The 19393-nt window shown below is 40.4% G+C and overlaps 1 protein-coding gene across 3 annotated transcripts in view; it reads right to left on the bottom strand.

Annotated features, from left to right (window-relative positions):
- The window catches only part of NEK1 (NIMA related kinase 1), a 71833-nt gene that overhangs the window by 47524 nt on the left and 4916 nt on the right, over nt 1-19393 (bottom strand). For all 3 annotated transcript variants that reach the window (XM_061584097.1, XM_061584096.1, XM_061584098.1), the window contains exons 6-18: nt 15347-15430; nt 14340-14407; nt 14174-14260; nt 13526-13580; nt 12208-12408; nt 9818-9878; nt 8883-9037; nt 7050-7109; nt 6763-6822; nt 6594-6641; nt 6422-6496; nt 5081-5256; nt 4867-4998 (exon numbers count right to left, since the gene is read on the bottom strand). In XM_061584097.1, the coding sequence (XP_061440081.1) occupies nt 4867-4998; nt 5081-5256; nt 6422-6496; nt 6594-6641; nt 6763-6822; nt 7050-7109; nt 8883-9037; nt 9818-9878; nt 12208-12408; nt 13526-13580; nt 14174-14260; nt 14340-14407; nt 15347-15430 (1262 nt within the window). The remainder of the gene's footprint in view (nt 1-4866; nt 4999-5080; nt 5257-6421; nt 6497-6593; nt 6642-6762; nt 6823-7049; nt 7110-8882; nt 9038-9817; nt 9879-12207; nt 12409-13525; nt 13581-14173; nt 14261-14339; nt 14408-15346; nt 15431-19393) is intronic.

The raw sequence follows: 19393 nt of genomic DNA, 5'->3' as shown, positions 1-19393 counted from the left end.
TGAGAATGGATTGCATGCTTATTGAGTTCAGTGGGATTTACTCCCCTGCAATCATGCTTAAGATAGGTGAAACTAACCACAGGGGATGAGGAGAGGAGGAGGGCGGCAGGTTTGATCATTTGCATGTTTACTGAGTTCAGTGGGATTTACTCCCATGCAATCAGGATAGGTAAAACTGGCCGTGGGGAGGGAGGCCTGGAGTAGGCAGGGGTGGAGGAAGAAGGAAGAGGGGAGGAGAGGAAGAAGGGAGGAGGAAGGGAGAGGGGAAAGGCAGGTCTGATCATTTGCATGCTTATTGTGTTCAGCGGAATTTACTCCTGTGTAATCATGGCTAGGATAGGTAAAACTGACCATGGGGTAGGGGAGAATAGAGGGAAGGAGGAAAGGGGTAGAGGGGAGCAGAAGGAGGGGGAGGGGGAAGGAGAGGATTGGAAGGGGAGGGAAGCAGGGGGAGGGAAGCGGTAAAAGGGTGGTGATGGGAAGGAGGGCAGGTTTGATCATTTACATGCTTATTGAGTTCAATGGGATTTAGTCCCATGCAATTACAATTAGGATAGGTAAAACTGACCATGGGGGAGGGGGAGGGTAGACAGGAAGTGATTGGAAAGGGATGGGGAGGGGATAGGAGGGAAGGATAGGTTTGATCATTTGCATGCTTTTTGAGTTCAGTGGAATTTACTCCTGTGCAATCATGCTTGATGGACTGTCTTCAAGTCGATTCCAACTTATGGTGACCCTATGAATAGGCTTTTAATGGTAAGCAGTATTCAGAGGGGGTTTACCATTGCCTTCCTCTGAGGCTGAGACGCAGTGACTTGCCAGTGAGATTCACGGCTGTGTGGGGATTTGAACCCTGGTCTCCCAGGACCTGGAGGAGGGGCAGTGAGGAGAGGTGGAGGGAGGAAGAGGGAGGGGAGGAGATTGGATGGGTGGGCACTGGGTAGAGAGGAATCCCCTTTCCTTTCTAAAAGGAAAACAGTGTAAACAGTATCATTCTTTTTCAGGGTTCCCCCCACCTTTTTATTCTACAGCAGGCACACATAGCCTCCCACACAAATTTAAACCAAAGGTGTCCCTGGCCACATCCGCACCAGACCTTTATTTCACTTTAGATAGTCATGGCTTCCAAAAGAATACTGGGAAGTGTAGTAAGTGAAGGGTGCTGGGAGTTGCTAAGAGATGCCCTGTTCCCCTCACAGAGCTTCAATTAGAGCGGCTGACTGTTAAACCACTCTGGCCACTGGAGCTCTGTCAAGGGAATAGGAGTCTCCACTCAGCACCCTTCACAAACTACACTTCCCAGGATTCTTTAGGGGAAGCCATGACTGTCTAAAGGGAAATAAAGGTGTGATGTGTGTGTGTTGCGCCCTGATTAGGCAAGCCCAGCAGCTGGGAGTCTGGCTTTCAGAACACTGACAGTTGGTTCTTACTGAGCATGCCTGGCCTTATCACTGAGTTCAACGCTAAATTTCTTAAATTAAAAATCAGCCAGGCATTTTTTCCACTTTTAAACTGCAGAAGATGAAGGTCAGAGTATGAGGCAAGGTCAGTAATAGGATTACGGGCATTCTGTGAACATGGCTGATTTTTAATGAATTTCAACAAATTATGAGAACTGACGGAAAAAAGTCCAAAAGGGGTCTTGTGTTTTTCTCTCTTTTTACATTTTGAACTCTCTATTCTCTCTGTTTTGTTTATTGCCATGAAAAGTTACAGGGGTGTTAAGCAAGCATTTCTGAGTTCAGGACTCAGTTTTGTCAGGTTTTATTTTGAAATGAGCTTATGGGAAGCATCAGAATGGCATGGGGGTATTTTCAATTCAACACTGCAGAATGTGAAAACTCCATGCTGTATAATCCCTTAGAGGTGAACAAACTTCAGTGACAGTCCAGGGAAAAATAAATTTTAACACGGAAATATCATGTTGCCTTGACGACAAATGAAGTTCCAAGTTGACAGTCAATTTTGTATGTAAATACATTTAGAAACAGATACTACTAACCGCTGTCCAACTTGGGTCAAGTGTAAGTCAACAGAGGTTTGCATTACACCCAGAGCTGTGGAGTCGGAAGCAATTTTGGGTGGAGTTGGTAGAAATGTACCGACTCAGACTCCGACTTCAAAATAAATTTTGATTGACAATTTTTAAAAAATATAAATTCAAAATGTCAAAGAAGCTTCCCATGAAGTCAGCTGTAGTTGAGTATTTCACAAAAACTCAAGATGGAAAACATTTTGTGTGTCAGTGTATGACACAGAACCCAGATGAAGACAAATGCTGTGATGCCAAGATCAGCGCATATTCAGGCAGCGATAAAAATGCTCCTATGAGAGCTTCCAATTTAAAAAGACATTTACAGCCCTTTCCAGATCGGTCTACAGAGAGGGTGAGGACTCTGTGGCTGGACTCTAAATTCCCATCATCATTGACCATTGGCCATGCTGGGGCAATGGGAGTTGAAGTCCAAAATATGGAGGGCACCAGCTTTCTCACCCCAGGTATCGAGGAAAAGATACTCTGCTTGCAACGTTCATTTGTTGGGAAGTTTTAGATTGCAATGAAAGCACACAAATGTGTACCTAAGCCTTCCTCAACTTGGTGCCCTCCATATGTTTTGGGCTCCATCTCCTACTAGCTTCACCTAGCATGGTCAATGGCCAGGGATGACAGGAGCTGCAGGTGAAAACATCTGTAGGGTACCAAGTTGGGAAGGTTTTTCTAAGCGCTTGAAATTGCTTTAGAGGAAAGACAAATTTAAATAAGGAATCAATCTTGACTGTTTAAAACAAACATGAGATCTAGTTTTGCTTAAAGCTGAAATGTATGTACCATAATATTCTATTTGAGGGCCGGAAGAGAGATTTCAAAAATAAAAATAAAAAACCCCACAGCAGTATTGTATCATTTGTGTACAATAAAAACTTAAATGCATGTTCTTCAAACCTCACCGTGGTAACTTCTGGTACTTGTTACACAGGCAAGCAAGCAACTCTATGGCTAAAAAAAAGGCAACTGTGATGCATTAAAAATGGGATATAAATATATCTCCTTGGACATAGCAACAAAATAGTTGTGCCCATTGGATCAATGGTCTTCAGCTGGTGGACCGGGACCCACTACCAGGTCATCACCTGATTGAAAATGGTTTACAATAGCAGCGCTACTACCATACAAATATATGGTAAAAAATAAAAAATGGGTGCCCACATGCATATTTAGGTTAAAGGGGGGTCCTGGGTCTGAAAAAGTTGACGTCTACTGCATTGGATGATATTTTCTAGAAAACATAAAACTGGGATAATTAGACACTTTATTAATTGGACTCCCCTGCAAGTGCTACATTGCTTGCACACCAATGAACTGTCAACATATTTGGGTCCTAAATAAATTAGTAATATGGTACAACAAAGGGGGGAAAACACTCTGGATCTAGACAGCTGGATTATGGGATTGCTAGGTGAAATTAATACTCTGAAAAAATGTAATACAGTGAAATCCTATCCACCACCACAATGTTGATGGCTGGGAAAGGGGGTGGTCAGAGGTAGAATGGTTTGTAGGTGCCTCTCCACCAAGGAGTACTGCTAGTGGAGTGGCTGTGCCATGGTGAAGGACCCAGCTACACCCTAGTGAGCCAAAAGCTACTGCCAGAAATTCTCCCATCAGTAGTAGCAGGCAGAAAGCCCTGAAATGGGAGAGTCAGTGCTTTTGGACCTGCTGGATCCAAAGCCAAGCCCCATGAACCTCCCTCCCCAAGGGGTTCAATTTTCAGGCCTGCAGCTGCCATAGTGAACATTTGCGAATAACCTTCCTCCTCCCCTGCCTGGAGTGAGCTGTCAGAGCTTGGGATATAGTTGTAGTTCCTCCATGTCACTCCTCTTCAACCCCCCCCCTTAGGATTATTTCTTCATGCAGCACATAACTAAACTATAGAATTCACTCCCATAGGATGGCATTAAAAGAAGATTAGACAAATTCATAGAGAATAAGGCTATCAATAGCCACTAGCCAGGATAGCTATGCTCTCTCTCCTCCCCCCCCCACCCCATAGTCAGAGGCAGCATGTTTCTGAATACCAGTTGCTGGAAACCATATGAGGGGAGGGTGCTCTTGTGCTCAGGTCCTGCTTGTGGGCTTCCCACAGGCATCTGGGTTGGCCACTGCTACGCACACGCAGGGCTGCCATCAACCAAGATGGTGGCAGATGCTTCAGCCTCTTAGGGAAACCTTGGCCGCCATCTTGGTTAAGGGCAGCGCTGCGTGTGCAGCCACAAAACACAGGAAAGGTAGGCGGAGTGAGAGAATGGGAGGTTGATGCTATCTGCGGCAGCGATTCTGCCATGCATTGTGGAAGGGGAGTGCTACTCCCCCATCCTAAAGAGGGGCCCTTCAGGGCCACCACAGGGCCCTCGGCCAGGGCCCAACCTTGCCGCCCTTTAGAGTCGGCCCTGGCCACTGGCCTGATCAAGCTGGCTCTTCTGATGTTCTTATTTAGCTAGACCGGTTCCCTCTGTACACATGGGATTAACTCTTTGCAAATTAAAAATAAGAAATTTAAAGCAATAAGGAAGCACTCATAGAGAGACCTCGGTATGCCAATCTCACAACAACTAGCAAGATCAATGAAATTGCATATATCTTAAATACATCTTACAATGGAATCCTCAGTAAACACTGGAAACAGATTAAGAGCAGTTTCATATTTCATGCTTACCATCATCACACCAGTGCTGTATTAGAATTTCTTGCAACGAACATGCAAAGCATGTACATCCATGTTTGTCATTCACACTCTAGTGATAGTTATTTAAGCAGACAATGACAAAACCCTACACACATAGGACAGATCCACATATCAGTCCAACCTGTTTGCATTGGCTTGTCTAGACACCTCCTCCAGTCTTTTCATTCTTTTCCTAACTGCATCAGCATCAGGTGAATGATGATGAACTGCAGGTCCATTAGGAACTCCTGCATCAATTCCAGGTGGAAGCCCTCTGTAGATAAACATGTATAGCAATTCTCATTACTTTTGTTTAGAATTACATGCTTTGTTCTTTTTAATGCAGGTAGACATACCTTTCAATAGGTTCTTGACCATGCTTCTCTCTCAATTCAGCATCTTTTCCATCCGTTACTTTAATATTTTCCTTTTGTTGCTGCATCTTATCAAAAATAGCGTGATAGTGTTCATATTGTCCTCGACCAGGCACGGGTAAAGGCACAATAGCTCCTCCGCCACCAAAAAATTGAGCCTAGGAATTTAAGCATAAGCTCTCATGTTATGGTTCCAATAAGCACTGGCAGCACCTGTAATCCCTAAGGTAGTAAAGCTTTAGATATTTTAGTTAAAAACTCTTAAAAACATAAAAATTGCTTTTGTATAATATCCTGCTAGTTGGTGGTACAAAGTAGCTTTCATTTATTTCTGACAATTATTTGATCACTATCAGCAAAAGAGACCCATAAATACTCATGCATTTGTTCCTATCCATCCTATGGCTTCTTTGAAGAATTGTTTAAAGAACACTGCCATCTACAGCACTGTTAAATGTCCCTTTATGACAAGAGTACAGGATCTACTGATATATATTTCAATGTCTGTTCCAATAGTTATCTATCCCAAAACATGCATTCATTTCACAACATGTTCTGATCAACATTGTGCACCAGTAAGATGACTTCTATAATCATTGATGCCAACACAAAGAAATGCACTGAAAGTAAAAAAAATTTACATGGCGGATACATTTAAATGAAACGTTTCAGATGCATACATACTCTCCATCCTCATGCAGTCTTGGATTGGACCTAATCCAAAACTCTATCTTAACACAGGCTAAAAAGTAGACATTTGCAAAGAGTCTGGGGTGGGGATGGGGGCTGCTGGCAGCCATTCCATTTTCTCCCATGCTGTCTGCACCCAACACACAATCCTACTTAAAGACTGGAGTGACTAAAGCAGGGATAGGGATCCTAAGGACCAGGGACCAGATGTGGCCCTCCAGGACTCTTCTTAGGCCAACCCTCCACCAGCTCTGCATCATGCTGTCCTTGAGAACTTTTGCCTTGAGTACTTTTGACACATTCCTGGCTGGAATATGTTCTTGAACTGTGATAATGCTTCTTGCTTGCTTGGATGGGGAATAGAAAGAACTCTGCTTTTTGCATATAGCTTACTGTACAAAGGTAAGAGAGACATCTGTTGCTCTTGCCATTTTTGCCTGTACCCTGCCTATTTCTGGCATGCAGCTCCTGGAAAATTGTCCACAGGGGAATGTATCCCTCAGGCTGAAAAAGGTCCCTCAACTCTGGAGTAAAGATTACTAGTAATGTTTGATAAGCATCTGAAGGTAATTTAAAAGGTTAGAAGAACTTGGCGTGTCTGCATACTGTATATATTCAGCAGCAGCTACCAACCTTGACTTCACCACTTCCACATGCACCGAGCACATTCCTCCATCCTTGCTCCCTGGCTCTGTTTATTCGTTCCATCTAGAAGAGAGAAAAAATTAAAACTGGACTGTGAAAACTGATAAAGGTTCTGAAGATTAAACTTTAGAGTTAGAAATGAAAAGTCAAAACATTTTACCCTTTCCTTCTCAAGTCTTCTCATCTGCTCAGCTTTCATGAAACTGATCTGTAATAAGTTTCCAAATGATAGCATCTTAAGTGAATCAACTGCTACAGTAACTCATGAGAACATATTCCTGCATTCTGTTACTAAAACAAGAACCCGAATCGTGACTCCCTGCATTTACCTGCTCGCGCTGTCGTTTTTCTTTCTCAAAAATGTCGTGTCTTTTCTTTTTGGCAGCTTCCTGAAAAATAAATACAGACTTAAACCCTGAACCGTTAGTTGTTGAGATTTAGATCAGGATGGTTAGGACTTCATGACAGAGAATCATACTCCAGAATTTTAACAATATATGTATATAAAAGGACAGAGGATATCTAAGTGGAAGGAAATAAGGAGGAAAGGTTTGAAGGTTTTGTTTTTTATTTAAAAGCATTTTGCTTAGTCTCCTTTGTTTTCATGTCTTTATACCTCAAACATTTTCCTCCTTTCTTCTACTGGTTTCCCTTTCTTCACTGGAGATGGAGGGGCCTAAATAAAGAGTGAAACTACAAATTAGAATGTGCTCTAGAAGGTAACTGAGCATGTAGAATTAATAACATGGGAGTAAACAAATTTAACTTTGCAAACTTGCTATAACCTTTTCAGTCTGATCCTCTGCAGGTGTACTGAGAAGTAAAATCACACTTTAGTCAAAAGGGCTTATTCTCAAGGAACTGCGTTCAGGACTGGAGTTGATGTCAACAGTATTTACGCCTTAGTAAATGCATAGAGTACTGAAATCTTAATGTATTCCAGCACTACAGAGAAAACTGAAAGCTATTTTTCTTCCATCACTTATTTGATTGCCAACAGTCTGTCCAAGACAATGGTACTGATATAAGTATTAAAATACTTAACAGTTTTAAATGTGCTTTTAGGGTTATTTGGTTAACAGAAAATGAAATCTAAATAAAGCAGATATGTCTACTCTAACAGAATCTCTCTCTCTCTTCCCCTGCTTCGTTATACCACCTAACTTACGCATGGAACAGTGCATGCTGTTTTTAATGCTAGGTAAAAGCCAGTTGAAGTTAGTCTCTCACTGTGTACCACAATGCGAGGCCAACAGGGCTGAGCAGAGGAACACCCATTTCCAATCCAACCCATCCCACCCCAAGGCTGTTGCTTGCTACTAATGCTGGCCATTTCTCCTAACGTTTTAGTTGAATTTTGTACTGAATGTTAATGCTTGTGGATTAATCTTATTATTGTATTTTTAAAGGATTTCATTGCAAATCACCATGAGATGTTTTCAGAACTGGCTATATTTAAAATAATCACTAAATGGAAAAGCAAGTCAACAGTAGATGACACAATTTTTAAAAAATCAAGAGCTAATCATGCCAAAAATTTGATGGTGTCCACATGGCATCAAGGAAGGAGTCAGCTGAATATCAAGGCCCAAACTCAGATGGCATGAAACATCCCATCTTCATCCCAAGCAGGGAGCACCACAGCCAGTGGTCATCCAGTGAGCTTTGTAACTGAGAGGGGGTTTGGACCTGGGTCTCCCAGCCTTAGTCTGACACTCCAACCACTACACCACCACACTGGTGTTCCTCAAGTATTTAGGTCCCAAAAATAAATCAAATAATAAAAGGCAAATGAGCTTTGGCACCCTGATCCAAAATATTTAAGATGGGACACATACCAGCAGGGTTAACATAATATTGTAATTTACTCAGGAACGCTCACTAGGCTGTGTCACTTTATACTTTGAAATGTTAATTCAACACTTTGATCCTGTGCTGAGCTTTTGCTGCTTGTTTGGCCTTATAGTATTTTAGTTTTTCTTTTCAGGAATGTTTACTGGCAGAGTTTACTTGCTACTGCTGATTTAACATGTTATAAACGTATATGGTCTTTATATTCTTTTTACATAGGGTGGAAACAAAACATTACATAGTTATGGGTCTTAATCTAGTTGTAATTGCATGCAATAATATGTAAGCAGTCCAACACTATTTACATCCTATCCATGCTGGAATGTGGGTGGAAAGGCAACAGATGCCACATTGGATGCCTTGAACCTGAATATAGATCACAATGCAGTCGAAAGACTAGTACATACTATGCTCCCACTCCTGAATGGAAATCTATCCGCAGCTAAAACGATGCCTGTGACAAGTTAACACACAAAAATAAAATGCAATTAAGGCTTTAAAAAAACAACCCCAAAGTCTCAACATAGAATAGATCCTCTTCTCCACCAGCTCATCATAAGGATATACCTTTGTTTCATTTCTGAGTATTTTCTCTCACCTGTCGACATTTAACTAAAGGCTTCTCACAGGACTTTTTAGCTGTATCCCCAGACTTCTTAAGCATTAAAGGCACTCCATATTTAGCAGCAGGTTTAGTAATTTTCTGAGCAGGTGCAGCAGAGGCCAAGTTTTGTCCTTGGGCTGGTCTCTTTGCTATGTGAGAAAGAAAAAAAGGGGGAACTCCTTTATACATTGCTGGGTTTCTTTAGGAATTTGCTCTAAGAATAGTGACATCAAAGGAAAATTGAGAAAGCATTCTGTAGCAGAACAACTCTTCCTATGCAGAGTTAGGCTTAGGAACAACTCACTCTGTACAAGACTGAGCTGGTTGAATGCTTATTAGATTAGACGAAGACATGACATGACTGTCAAGTCTTCCTCACTTTTACTTTATTTATTAAATTTATATCCCACTCTTCCTCCCAGAAGATTGGTAAAATGTAATATTATTTATTTCAAGATAGAGAAGCTTCCCCAAATCCTTCTCCCAATGTGCAAAAAGCAATCTTCACCTATTTACCTATCAAAGAATAGTTTAACAACTTTCAGTAAAATGCTCCAGCTACAAGTAACATATTTGGAACGGTTTTTAACGCAACACGGGGCTGTTTCAAACTAATCAATTGAAACAGTAATTAACAATAAGAAAGATTTGATTTTAATACAGATATTGAATAATATCTTGTAGAACAGCTGATCTGTGATAACACATTTCAAAACTGACTTCTGGATTATTGTTCTTTTTATGCAGAAGTTATCTTGGAGGAATAAACATTTACGACTGTAAAATTAGAGGCTATAAACTTGACAAAGGTTCTACACCTACACATACCACTGCTACTGTCACTTGACACTTTGACTGTTTAGGCATCATGTCAATGATGTACTGGAATCTACTAAAATGTAGCTAAAGAGGACTTTTTCACATATTACCTGGTGCAGCATGAGGTCCAAACTTTTGAAATACTTTATGTCTAAATTCTTCTGCAATAAGCTAAAAGAAAAACATTATGTTAGAGAGTAACAAGACTAATTGTTATGACCAATAAATGGAAGAATGATTGATAAATGGAATCAATGTTTGCAATAAGTATTTATTACAAAAATAAGGGTGGTTATAGAGATAGCTATACCCTAACATGGGCTGTTCATCTGTGTGTGAGAGAAAAAACTGTTTGCTCATTGTGAACCTTGGCTCAGAAACTCAAGAGAAAGACTTACTGAGAATAAAAGCTATTAGGAGTGCTCTGACTAACCACCACTTTGGTTCATTTCGAGCTGTAGGGACAGCAAGGTGCTGGAGTATTCTGTACTACATTTCCCATCCTACACTCCCTGTTTTCTGACTTGTTGTGCCTTCCTGAGTACTATGAGATGAGGACAGAAGCAAGGACCATCTTTAGGCACTTTCAGAGGAACGTGCAGACCGTGAATTAAATGTTATCTAATTTCTTGGCTGATTTCCCTCATGCCCAGCGGAACAATTCCCTTTGTTCAAAGACAGCATTAGAAAGCAGAACTAGTTTTCTTAGAGTGCCAGCAAGAAATACACACATAATATGAGGTCACCTCATACCCACACCCCTTCTTTTCACAATGATTTGTAAGAGGGAAAGTACATTTAAGAGCAGGGTTTGAGACCCAAGATGGCAACCTCAGCTCCAACATGTATAACTACACTCTCAAGGAACGCAGCGCAGGACTGCAGGCCACAGATCAGGAAGGGAGTCTGTGTCTCGAGGCAAAGAGATTCCTTTCTGCTTTTTGGGCAGAGCTCCTTCATATCACTTCAGCTGTATTCCACTGCCCATTCCCTGGGCCTAGGATAGGGAATCTCTGCTACCTGCTATCTCTTATAGCAGTAGGGACCTTTTATCTCTTTAGTTTAAAGTTACAAATGGGTTAGTTATTAATGATCAATGCTGCCACACACGCAGTAATTTTGAATTGCTATTCTTCTCTTTTCTTTCAATAAAAGAAAGCATTGCTTCAGTCTGGTTTGGATCTGCATTTCTTATTGCATTATTTAGGCACATTTCAGAGCAAAGCTTCTGCTTCATCCCTAGCAAAAGATCCTCCTCCTCTCAAGGAAGCATGTTTAATGGGACATGTGTCACACACTCAGGTTCCCAATAGACACACGTGTTATGAAAGCATATAGCTCTTTCAAAAAATACACAAAGAGTTCAGTGAACACATGGAGCTCCCTCACATGCACACAGAGATTGCAAACTTGGTAACATTTCTTCACATACATGCTGATGACATGTTCATAGCCATTTAACATTTCAATCAACCAGGAAAGGTCATGCTCACTGGAAGCTCCACATGTGCATTGAGGGGGGATCCTGTGAAGCTTGGACTTGGGCTTAAGATCTTTTATACTCTCCAAAATCTACTAAGTTAGAAAGGTCTTTAAATAGTATAGAAAAAAAAGATTCAAGAATGCTTTAGGATGCTGGCTGATTCAAGTCAGTTACACATGTGGCTTTTTGGAAGTAACTCGCATAATTTCAATGTTTCATGTAAATAGGTTCCCCACATCTTTAGATGTTCCAGTGGGGGTGTGTGGCCACCCACCCTCTCGCCATGCTTCTTCCAGGCAAGCAAGAGGTATTTTCACTGTTCAAGGACACATTCCAGGCAGGTAAAAATGACTAGCCACAGAGCAGGGCCTATGAGGGATGTGGCCTGGACAGAGTCTCAAGGGCTGGACAGAGATGCCTGGAGGGCTGCATTTGAGCCCTGGGCCTGAAGTTCCCCACTCCTTTATGTAAACGGCTTTATTTATTTATTATAACATCTATATCTCACCTTTCCTCCAAGAAGCTCAAGGTGGTGTGCATGGTTCTCCTCTCTCTTTATTTTATCCTCGTAACAACTCTGAGAGATAGGTTAGGCTGAAAGACTATGACTGGCTCAAGGTCACCCAGTAAGTTTCATGGCTGAGTGCGGATTTAAACCCAGGTCACCCAGGTCCCAGTACAACACTAACCACTACGCCACACTATTTGTGATGCTCACTTAGAATCTGGCATATAAGTATCTCAAATAACTAAAATAAGATTCATATTTGAAACTGTGTTAGTTCCAACAAATATTGCTGTATAGTGATATAATTAGGTGGTCTTTCAGTGTTCTCATTCTATAGAAGGATAAATGATAAAAAACAGTATGAACTAATTTGCTCAAACTTTTAGGCACACAGATATACTCCATGATAAGTGAAAGATTTAATGGATTCTCAGAAGCAGTATATCTATGACGGGCTTTTAAAAGTTATTGCACAGTAGAATATTTGTGACAAAGGCCCAAGTACATACCTGCGGTGTTAGAAATTTTTCAATGCGTTTAGCTATAAAAACTTTCTCCAATATGGAGTTAACTGATGGTCTATCCCTAGGATTTCTTTTAAATAACTGTGAAATCAGACTCCGGAGCTCATGGGAATAATGCACTGAAACAGGAGGAAATGATCCGGAAATTATCTTGAGTACCAGATTTTTCATATTGCCAGCTTCAAACTGCAGAGATAAGTGTAATATGCATGTATCAGACAGTAGTTATGCCATAGCAAAGCAAAAAAGGGACAACTGGATTTCTTAATACTACAAAAATCAACTTTATTTTATTCTCACATTTCATCCATAAAGGTTCTCAATATTGTTTTTCCCCTTCCCTCTCAGGCACATTGTAGAACATCAGATACTCCCATTCCCTTTCTGGTTAAGAGAGATAGTGAATGTAGGTTCTCAGGCATAAGAGTGAAATATATTCAATAAGCTATTAAATAATTGCTCTGAGGCTGCAATTGGGGGCGGGGTGGAGTCTGCTGGAGAAAGTGGAATGCCTTTCCTTGTGAGATGCACCTGTCATCCTTATTGTTAACATTCAGGAGGAATTTAAAAACATTCTTGTTTACCCAGACATTTGATGGCTAAAATTTACTGATCCTGGCAATGTCAAAATTATTAGTTGTGAGGGTATGTTGCCATGTTCTTAATGTTCTTAATATTTTAAACATTTTAGATGTTTCTAAATAGGTTGTATTTTTAATTATACTGTTTTTACTACTTGTTTGCTACTCTAGGCTTCTTTGAGAGGAAAGGTGGAATAGAAATTTAATAATTGTAACATTACATTGGATGCCACTTGCTGACTGCAATGGCACAATCTTGTTTCTTTTTCTCTAGCTGTGTCTGGCATAAAACACTGATATGACTGCACAACCTGAATCTGCAGCTCTGATCAAGTCAGCTAGCAACTATATCTGGGACCTCGATTCATGTATATATGCTATTAGTGCACGATGCTTTAAATCCCAGCATCACTTTCATATAGTAAAGGAAATAAGCTTAAGTATGTAGTAATAGAACATGTTCTGTATTAATTTCTTTTAAAAATAAGATAAACAACCATGTCAGTTATGCTCAATTACAACACGGATACGGTAGTAATTAGTTGCCAATTTCTCTCTCTTCCCCCACATATAGCTACTAAAATAATATGATCAGCAAGGGATACAAAGGTACAAAGTATTTTGACTTCTAAACTACTATATTATTCTAACTAAAAATATTGCATCTGCATGCAACTGGAAGAAGAGTTGCATTTATGAAGTATTTACAAACTTCTACTTACTGCATGTTTCAGGGTACACATTTCATAGAGAACACAACCAAGAGCCCATATGTCACTAAAGAAACAAGACACATAACATTAGTTTGTGCTGTTCCCTAGATGCCCAGTAATCTAGCTTGTCCTTCAAACTTAGACTGGCTTGTGTTACTTTTGGCCACCTTCTTAAGATCAGCTTATGTCAGGAATATATGTACTGTTGGAAGAACACTGATCTCCACTTGTACCTCAGTGGACTAGGCTGGGCCAGGTGCAGAGTAACATGGGTCACGTATGGAAGAATATTTTGGTGTCATTGAAGGATAGCAAATTGTCAGATGCATATTACTATATTTTTGCTATACAGAATACAGTTAGATTTTCCACCTCAGGTTCTTACCTTGGACTGACATTAGGATCAAAGCACACCAGCCTGGCCTACAATAGCTATCACTTTCAAAAGACAGAAGGAACAGATATCATGCACAGCAATTTGGTAGGCAACGTGTATTTACTCTGTCCCAAAATGGTAACAAACACTGGGATCGGATAAAAGGCTTCTGTATTTTCATACACCATTATAATGAAGTCAATTAGATAAATTATATTGTAACAAGAGATCATGGCATCTATATTCAATGGAAAATAATTAAGCTTACAACAAAAGGCTACCTTTTATTATTGTAAGGCTTGTTCTCACAGATTTCTGGTGACAAGTAATATGGCGTTCCTATACAAGTTCGAGCAAGCTCCACTGTACTAAAAATAAAAAAGAGTAACAAATTAAATCATGTTTGGTAGTATTATGAGGACTGGGCAGAAAGTAGTTGAGGGTTACCTGTTAAGAACTCTAGCTATTCCAAAGTCTCCCAACTGTATCGTTCCATCTTTGGTTAAAAATATATTCTGGAGTGGAAACAGGGGGAAAAAAAGGGGGGGGAAGCTCAATACCAAGTCACAATCAATTAACAAAAAAATAACCTATATCCAAAATCATCATCATAGCAAAAAACCAATCTTAGCTAAATGTATATTAAGAAACCTTAGTCAGTATTTTAATTAAGAGTAGTAGCAGATTGTTTTTTACCAGTCCAATTGTTTCCTTAAAGCTCACAAATGTAATATGTAACCTGAAAGCTAATTCATGCACTCCAAACAAGAATCATACTGGGATTACAGTTTACACTAGAAATGTGGGAAAGTAAGCATTGCCTTTCTTCACTATGTAAGCCTAAGAATTATCTGTATTATCTGATGCCTGTCTTTCAATAGAAAATATCCTTGTACTCAAGGCAAGTAGCCCAAAACCTCGGGCTTGGTTCAGCCCTAATGCTGAATCATGGTTTTGCATTATGAGAATGAGTCGTAGCAAACCTCGGGTTCCTATAAGTCTACCCATCTCGATTTTGAATGCAAGGGGAAGAGATTGAAAGTGTTTTGTTTTGAATGCACCTCTACAGCTTTTCATTGACCTTTGAAAGTTGTCTGGATATCTGTACTGGAATTTCAGTTTGAATTTCCCCCCCCTAAAGAAGCATATATAAATATTTGGTCACTGAAGAAGAGAAAATGTTGAAACGTGTCTGGCTATTATCTTTTTAGGATTGCTTATTTTTAATTGGCAGTAGCCTTTTAGTATATTTATACTGTTCAGTTTGTTCTATGGAAAATAAAAAACCAGTATTTATATCATTTATGTTTTACCTTTCTGACAAGTCCTACCTGCAGTCTGAATTAGCACTATCCAGACACACGTCTGCTACCTCATCAGCTTTTTGGGAAAACTAGGCATAAGCTTAGCTATTAGAATACTGAAATTTAATAGAGAAGTTTAGCTTAACCTACCTGTGACTTTATGTCTCGATGCAAAATTTTTCTGTCATGTACATGCTTCAGTGCTAAACAAATCTGTACAAACCAATCCATGATCTAAAATTTAAGTTAAAAGGGTTAGGCTTTTGTTAGATGTTATCTTTAAAGCTTAAGAATGGAGTAATCCAAGTGAGCAACAGTTTTCTATATCCCACTCCCTGTTGCTTTCTCCAGCACAATACCTTGGAAATAAGGGAAAGGACCGTTTTACTCACCAGAAATGTGTTTCTCTGGGGACACCAGGACACCCTCAAGTGGATATTGTTTTCCTCTCCTGTTGCTTGAGGCAGAAAGAGTTAACACTCAAAGGACTCTCATCTTAGCCCCTCCCACAGAGTGACAGTTTGCTGTCTGGCCAAGCTTGAAAGTATTACACTTATAACACTAACAACATCATGACTCAAAATAACATTGTATTCGCTGAAGCCAACATGAAACATGAACTTGCAAACTTCTAGGTCCGTTCCCTGACCCTTCAATCTCCTCCCATTTTCCTTGTATTATCCTTCCTCATGTTGCATCCCAGTGTGAGCCTTGGCAGTGTCCTGGTGCCCCCAGATAAACATCTTTCCGGTGAATAAAAGAGTTCCTACTCCAGTGGGTACCAGGACACCCACAACTGGGATGTTCCAAAGTTGACCTTCTGTATGGGTGGGTACATGCCCCTTAATGATCCGGCAACACCTAAGGAACTCATCTCCTCTGCAGCTTCCTCCGTAGATGCATAAATGCCCATCTTATAGTACTTCATAAATGTATCCAGGTTTGCCCAAGCAGCTGCCCTACAAACCTCTTGTAGAGGAACATTTGTTGTATGTGCTGCATAAGCAGCTACTGCTCTTGTTGAATGTGCCATGACACCAGGTTCAGAGTAAAGTGACCCCATGAATGCTTGGAAGCAGCCAGAGAAGCTGGCTAGGAAGAACTCACTAATGGAACCTGGTAATTTATGCAACCAACCCTCCCAAGTGTTTTGAAAGCAGTCAGGAAATCTCCAAGGTGAAACTTCTCATACCTACAAAGCAATCCCTGAAATATTGCCATGCTACGCAAACCTGCTGAATACCAGTAATCTGCAAATGTAAGCTGTTGTTTAAATGTACACAAAGGAATAACAGAAGGCCTGGTAGCCTTAATTTCCAGTGAGTTAAGGATTATATAAGCAGCATGTGTTTGTCTTCGACTCTGTTGCCCATTCTCAAAAAACTATACAAAAAACTATCTACCTGTTGAAGACAAGGAATAAAGAGACCTTATCCCAGTCTGCGTCTGTGTTGGAATTGCTTTTTAATGTTTTTAAAGGTTTTTTTTAAAGCTTTTAAAATGTTTTTTAAGCTTTTTAAAAATGTTTTTTTAAAATGTTTTAATATATTTTAAAGTCTGTTTTTATGATATTTTAAAGTGTTTTAGTGCTTTTGTTTGCTGCCCTGGGCTCCTACTGGGAGAAAGGGTGGGATATAAATGAAATAATAATAATAATAATAACTCACACCAAACAGTTAATTTACAATTCCATGGACATCAGGAGTTGACTTTGCCATCCTTTATGGAAAAGCCTCAAGGTGGACTGCTCTTCCACTTGTGAATCATCTATATACTCCTCCAGAGAGGCAACTGAATCATCATACACATTCTGTTGCATCTCACTGGTTTGTCTGCCAAACTTCTGTACTATCAGCGTCACTGCTCTGCCTCTGGACAAATCTTGTGGGTCTGGTGAAGCATTGCCACATGTTCTCTGTTGCCCCTGCTGCTCATTAACAGTATTGTTTGGCTGTCTCAAATGAACACTGTGCTGCAATGTACTGGAAGATAATCAATTATTCACTGATGCAGGGTTTGATTGTGTAACTTGCATTTGTGCAGGTGCTACTTGAAAAGACTGGTGAAATTCAGCTAGTTCTAGAAATGTCATCCATCAGGGCTGTTCTAATGTGATTTAATGCAGCAGGACTTAAATGGAAAGATTCCACCTGCTGAATTTCCTGATGGAAACTGGAGATGGCAGCAGAGAGAAAATTAACTGTGTTGAATCTTTATGATGTTAATGCTGTTTTTGACCAGAGGTGACAGCATTATGCAATGGCACAGTAACTAAACAGGTCTGTAGAAGTTCAGGCTGCTGGGTGTTAAACCCAGTGCATTCTTCTTCCTCTGAATTTGAGCAGAAAAATACCAAAGGATCTGGAGCACTTTCATTCTCTGAGAGCATCTCATCTTCTGTTGCCACCCATTGCTGGCTTTGCTCTCCAACGTAAACTGCTCTTCTGCACTCTACTAATGCTGTTGGTAAAAGTGTTTCTATTTCTGTCCTTAGTTTTGGCAGCATTTTCCCTCCCTGATTGCTCTGCTACTGCATTGCTTGCAGGGTTTACAGCACTTTGCCGCTGCTGATTGGGCTCTCTGTGCTACCACAAGAGTGGATGGGCCACGCGCTGACTGAGAGGCTGTTTGCTGTTGATCAAAATGGCGGCTACTTCCATGCATGCTGCCACGGCTTGCCTTTTCAACCATCAAGATCTTACCTGAGCAGGCTGAAGGTGCTACCGCACCAACCGCTTTGTGCCATGTCTTTAATCTTTTAGAGCGCTCTGTAGAGACTTTGTTATGATCCTTGTGTCTTTACCCAACATTTTTTTCTCTGAGCGGCTGGGAGGCACTACAGCATCAGCTGTTCTTGCTGCTTTCTTGATTTTATTCTATTCTTTTTTTCCTTTCAGAAAAGTCTTTTGTCACAGTTGAATGAATACACAGAATTTATTAGATAAAACAAAATTAATTTGAACACCACAGCTAATAATCTAGGTAATTTATTAGAGTATCATATGCTTAGGGCAATCAATTTAACAATATAATAAACTGACCAACAGACATAACAGACACTTAATTGTCACTCACACACACAATTCATTTGGAAAAAAACTGTAAATGACACTCAAACACAAACCACTTAGAAAGGAATTCAGAAACAACAAATCAACAACAGTAGGTAAAGATTTGGGATTTTAAGTAAAGATATAAGCCAGCCAGACTGAAGAGCAAGGCAAAAACAGTACTGATAAAGCCAGGCAGGAAAATGAACTGTCACTCCATCGAAGGGCTAAGATGAGAGTCCTTTGGAGTGTTAACTCTTTCCTACCTTAAGCAACAGGAGAGGAAGACAATACCCACTTGGGGGTGTCCTGGTGCCCACTGGAGAAATAAGAATTGTTTTTGTAGCTTTATAGAATTTGCTCTGCTCCTACAATCCAATATTGGAAATACACTACAGAGCTTTCTATTGCACAGAAAACTTTAAATACACATAAATGTAGCTAATTCTACTAATTATTATTCCAGATAACTTCAATGCAAGAATATATCATCACCTGAGAACCATGTACCATTTTTTAGCCATAGATTTAGTGGGATCTCAAGACCTGAGGTGCTGTGTTAGAAAAGGCCATTGCCTTAACTTGACTATCTTCTGAAACTGGGGCAAGTGATGCAGCCTCAAAAGTAAGCAATGTGGCATCATGGGCCAGGAAACAGCACAGTTCTGGTCTTTTTCTAACTTCTGAACTGGCCTAACAGGATTGAACCACATGACCCAGAAAGCCGATGATGCAGCTGCCATAGTGCTGTGTTTCTAGAAACTAAAAATGTAGCACAGCCCTGCGATGGTGACGGAAGTGCAATCAGGTAATGTTTGCTATTTGGTTGCTAGCCCAGGTAAGCAGTAAAACTAAGTAGTCTCAGAAAGGGATCCTCAGTTTATCTCACTACACTCACTATGGGAAGTATTCTGCTACTCTCCAGCAAGCTTCTAACTTCCTCACACCTTTGAGTTGGATAGGAGGGCACAGACTGTCCTAGCAGCTGTGCTGCACTTCAGAGGCACAGCACTAAAATGTTCCAGCCTTCCTCTCCAGCACTTAGCTGAAAAGGGCAGGAGAAGCTTGGCTTTCTGCTTCCAACTTGTTGCGAGCACCTTGCTAGGAGGCAGGGGAAGGGGGGGGAAGAGTGTGGAATAGGAGGAGA

Source organism: Rhineura floridana, chromosome 9 (genome assembly GCF_030035675.1).
Source record: "Rhineura floridana isolate rRhiFlo1 chromosome 9, rRhiFlo1.hap2, whole genome shotgun sequence".
Classification (NCBI taxonomy): Eukaryota; Metazoa; Chordata; class Lepidosauria; order Squamata; family Rhineuridae; genus Rhineura; species Rhineura floridana.
The sequence above is the reverse complement of the archived record's forward strand: the minus strand, read 5'-3'. Positions and strand labels throughout refer to the sequence as shown.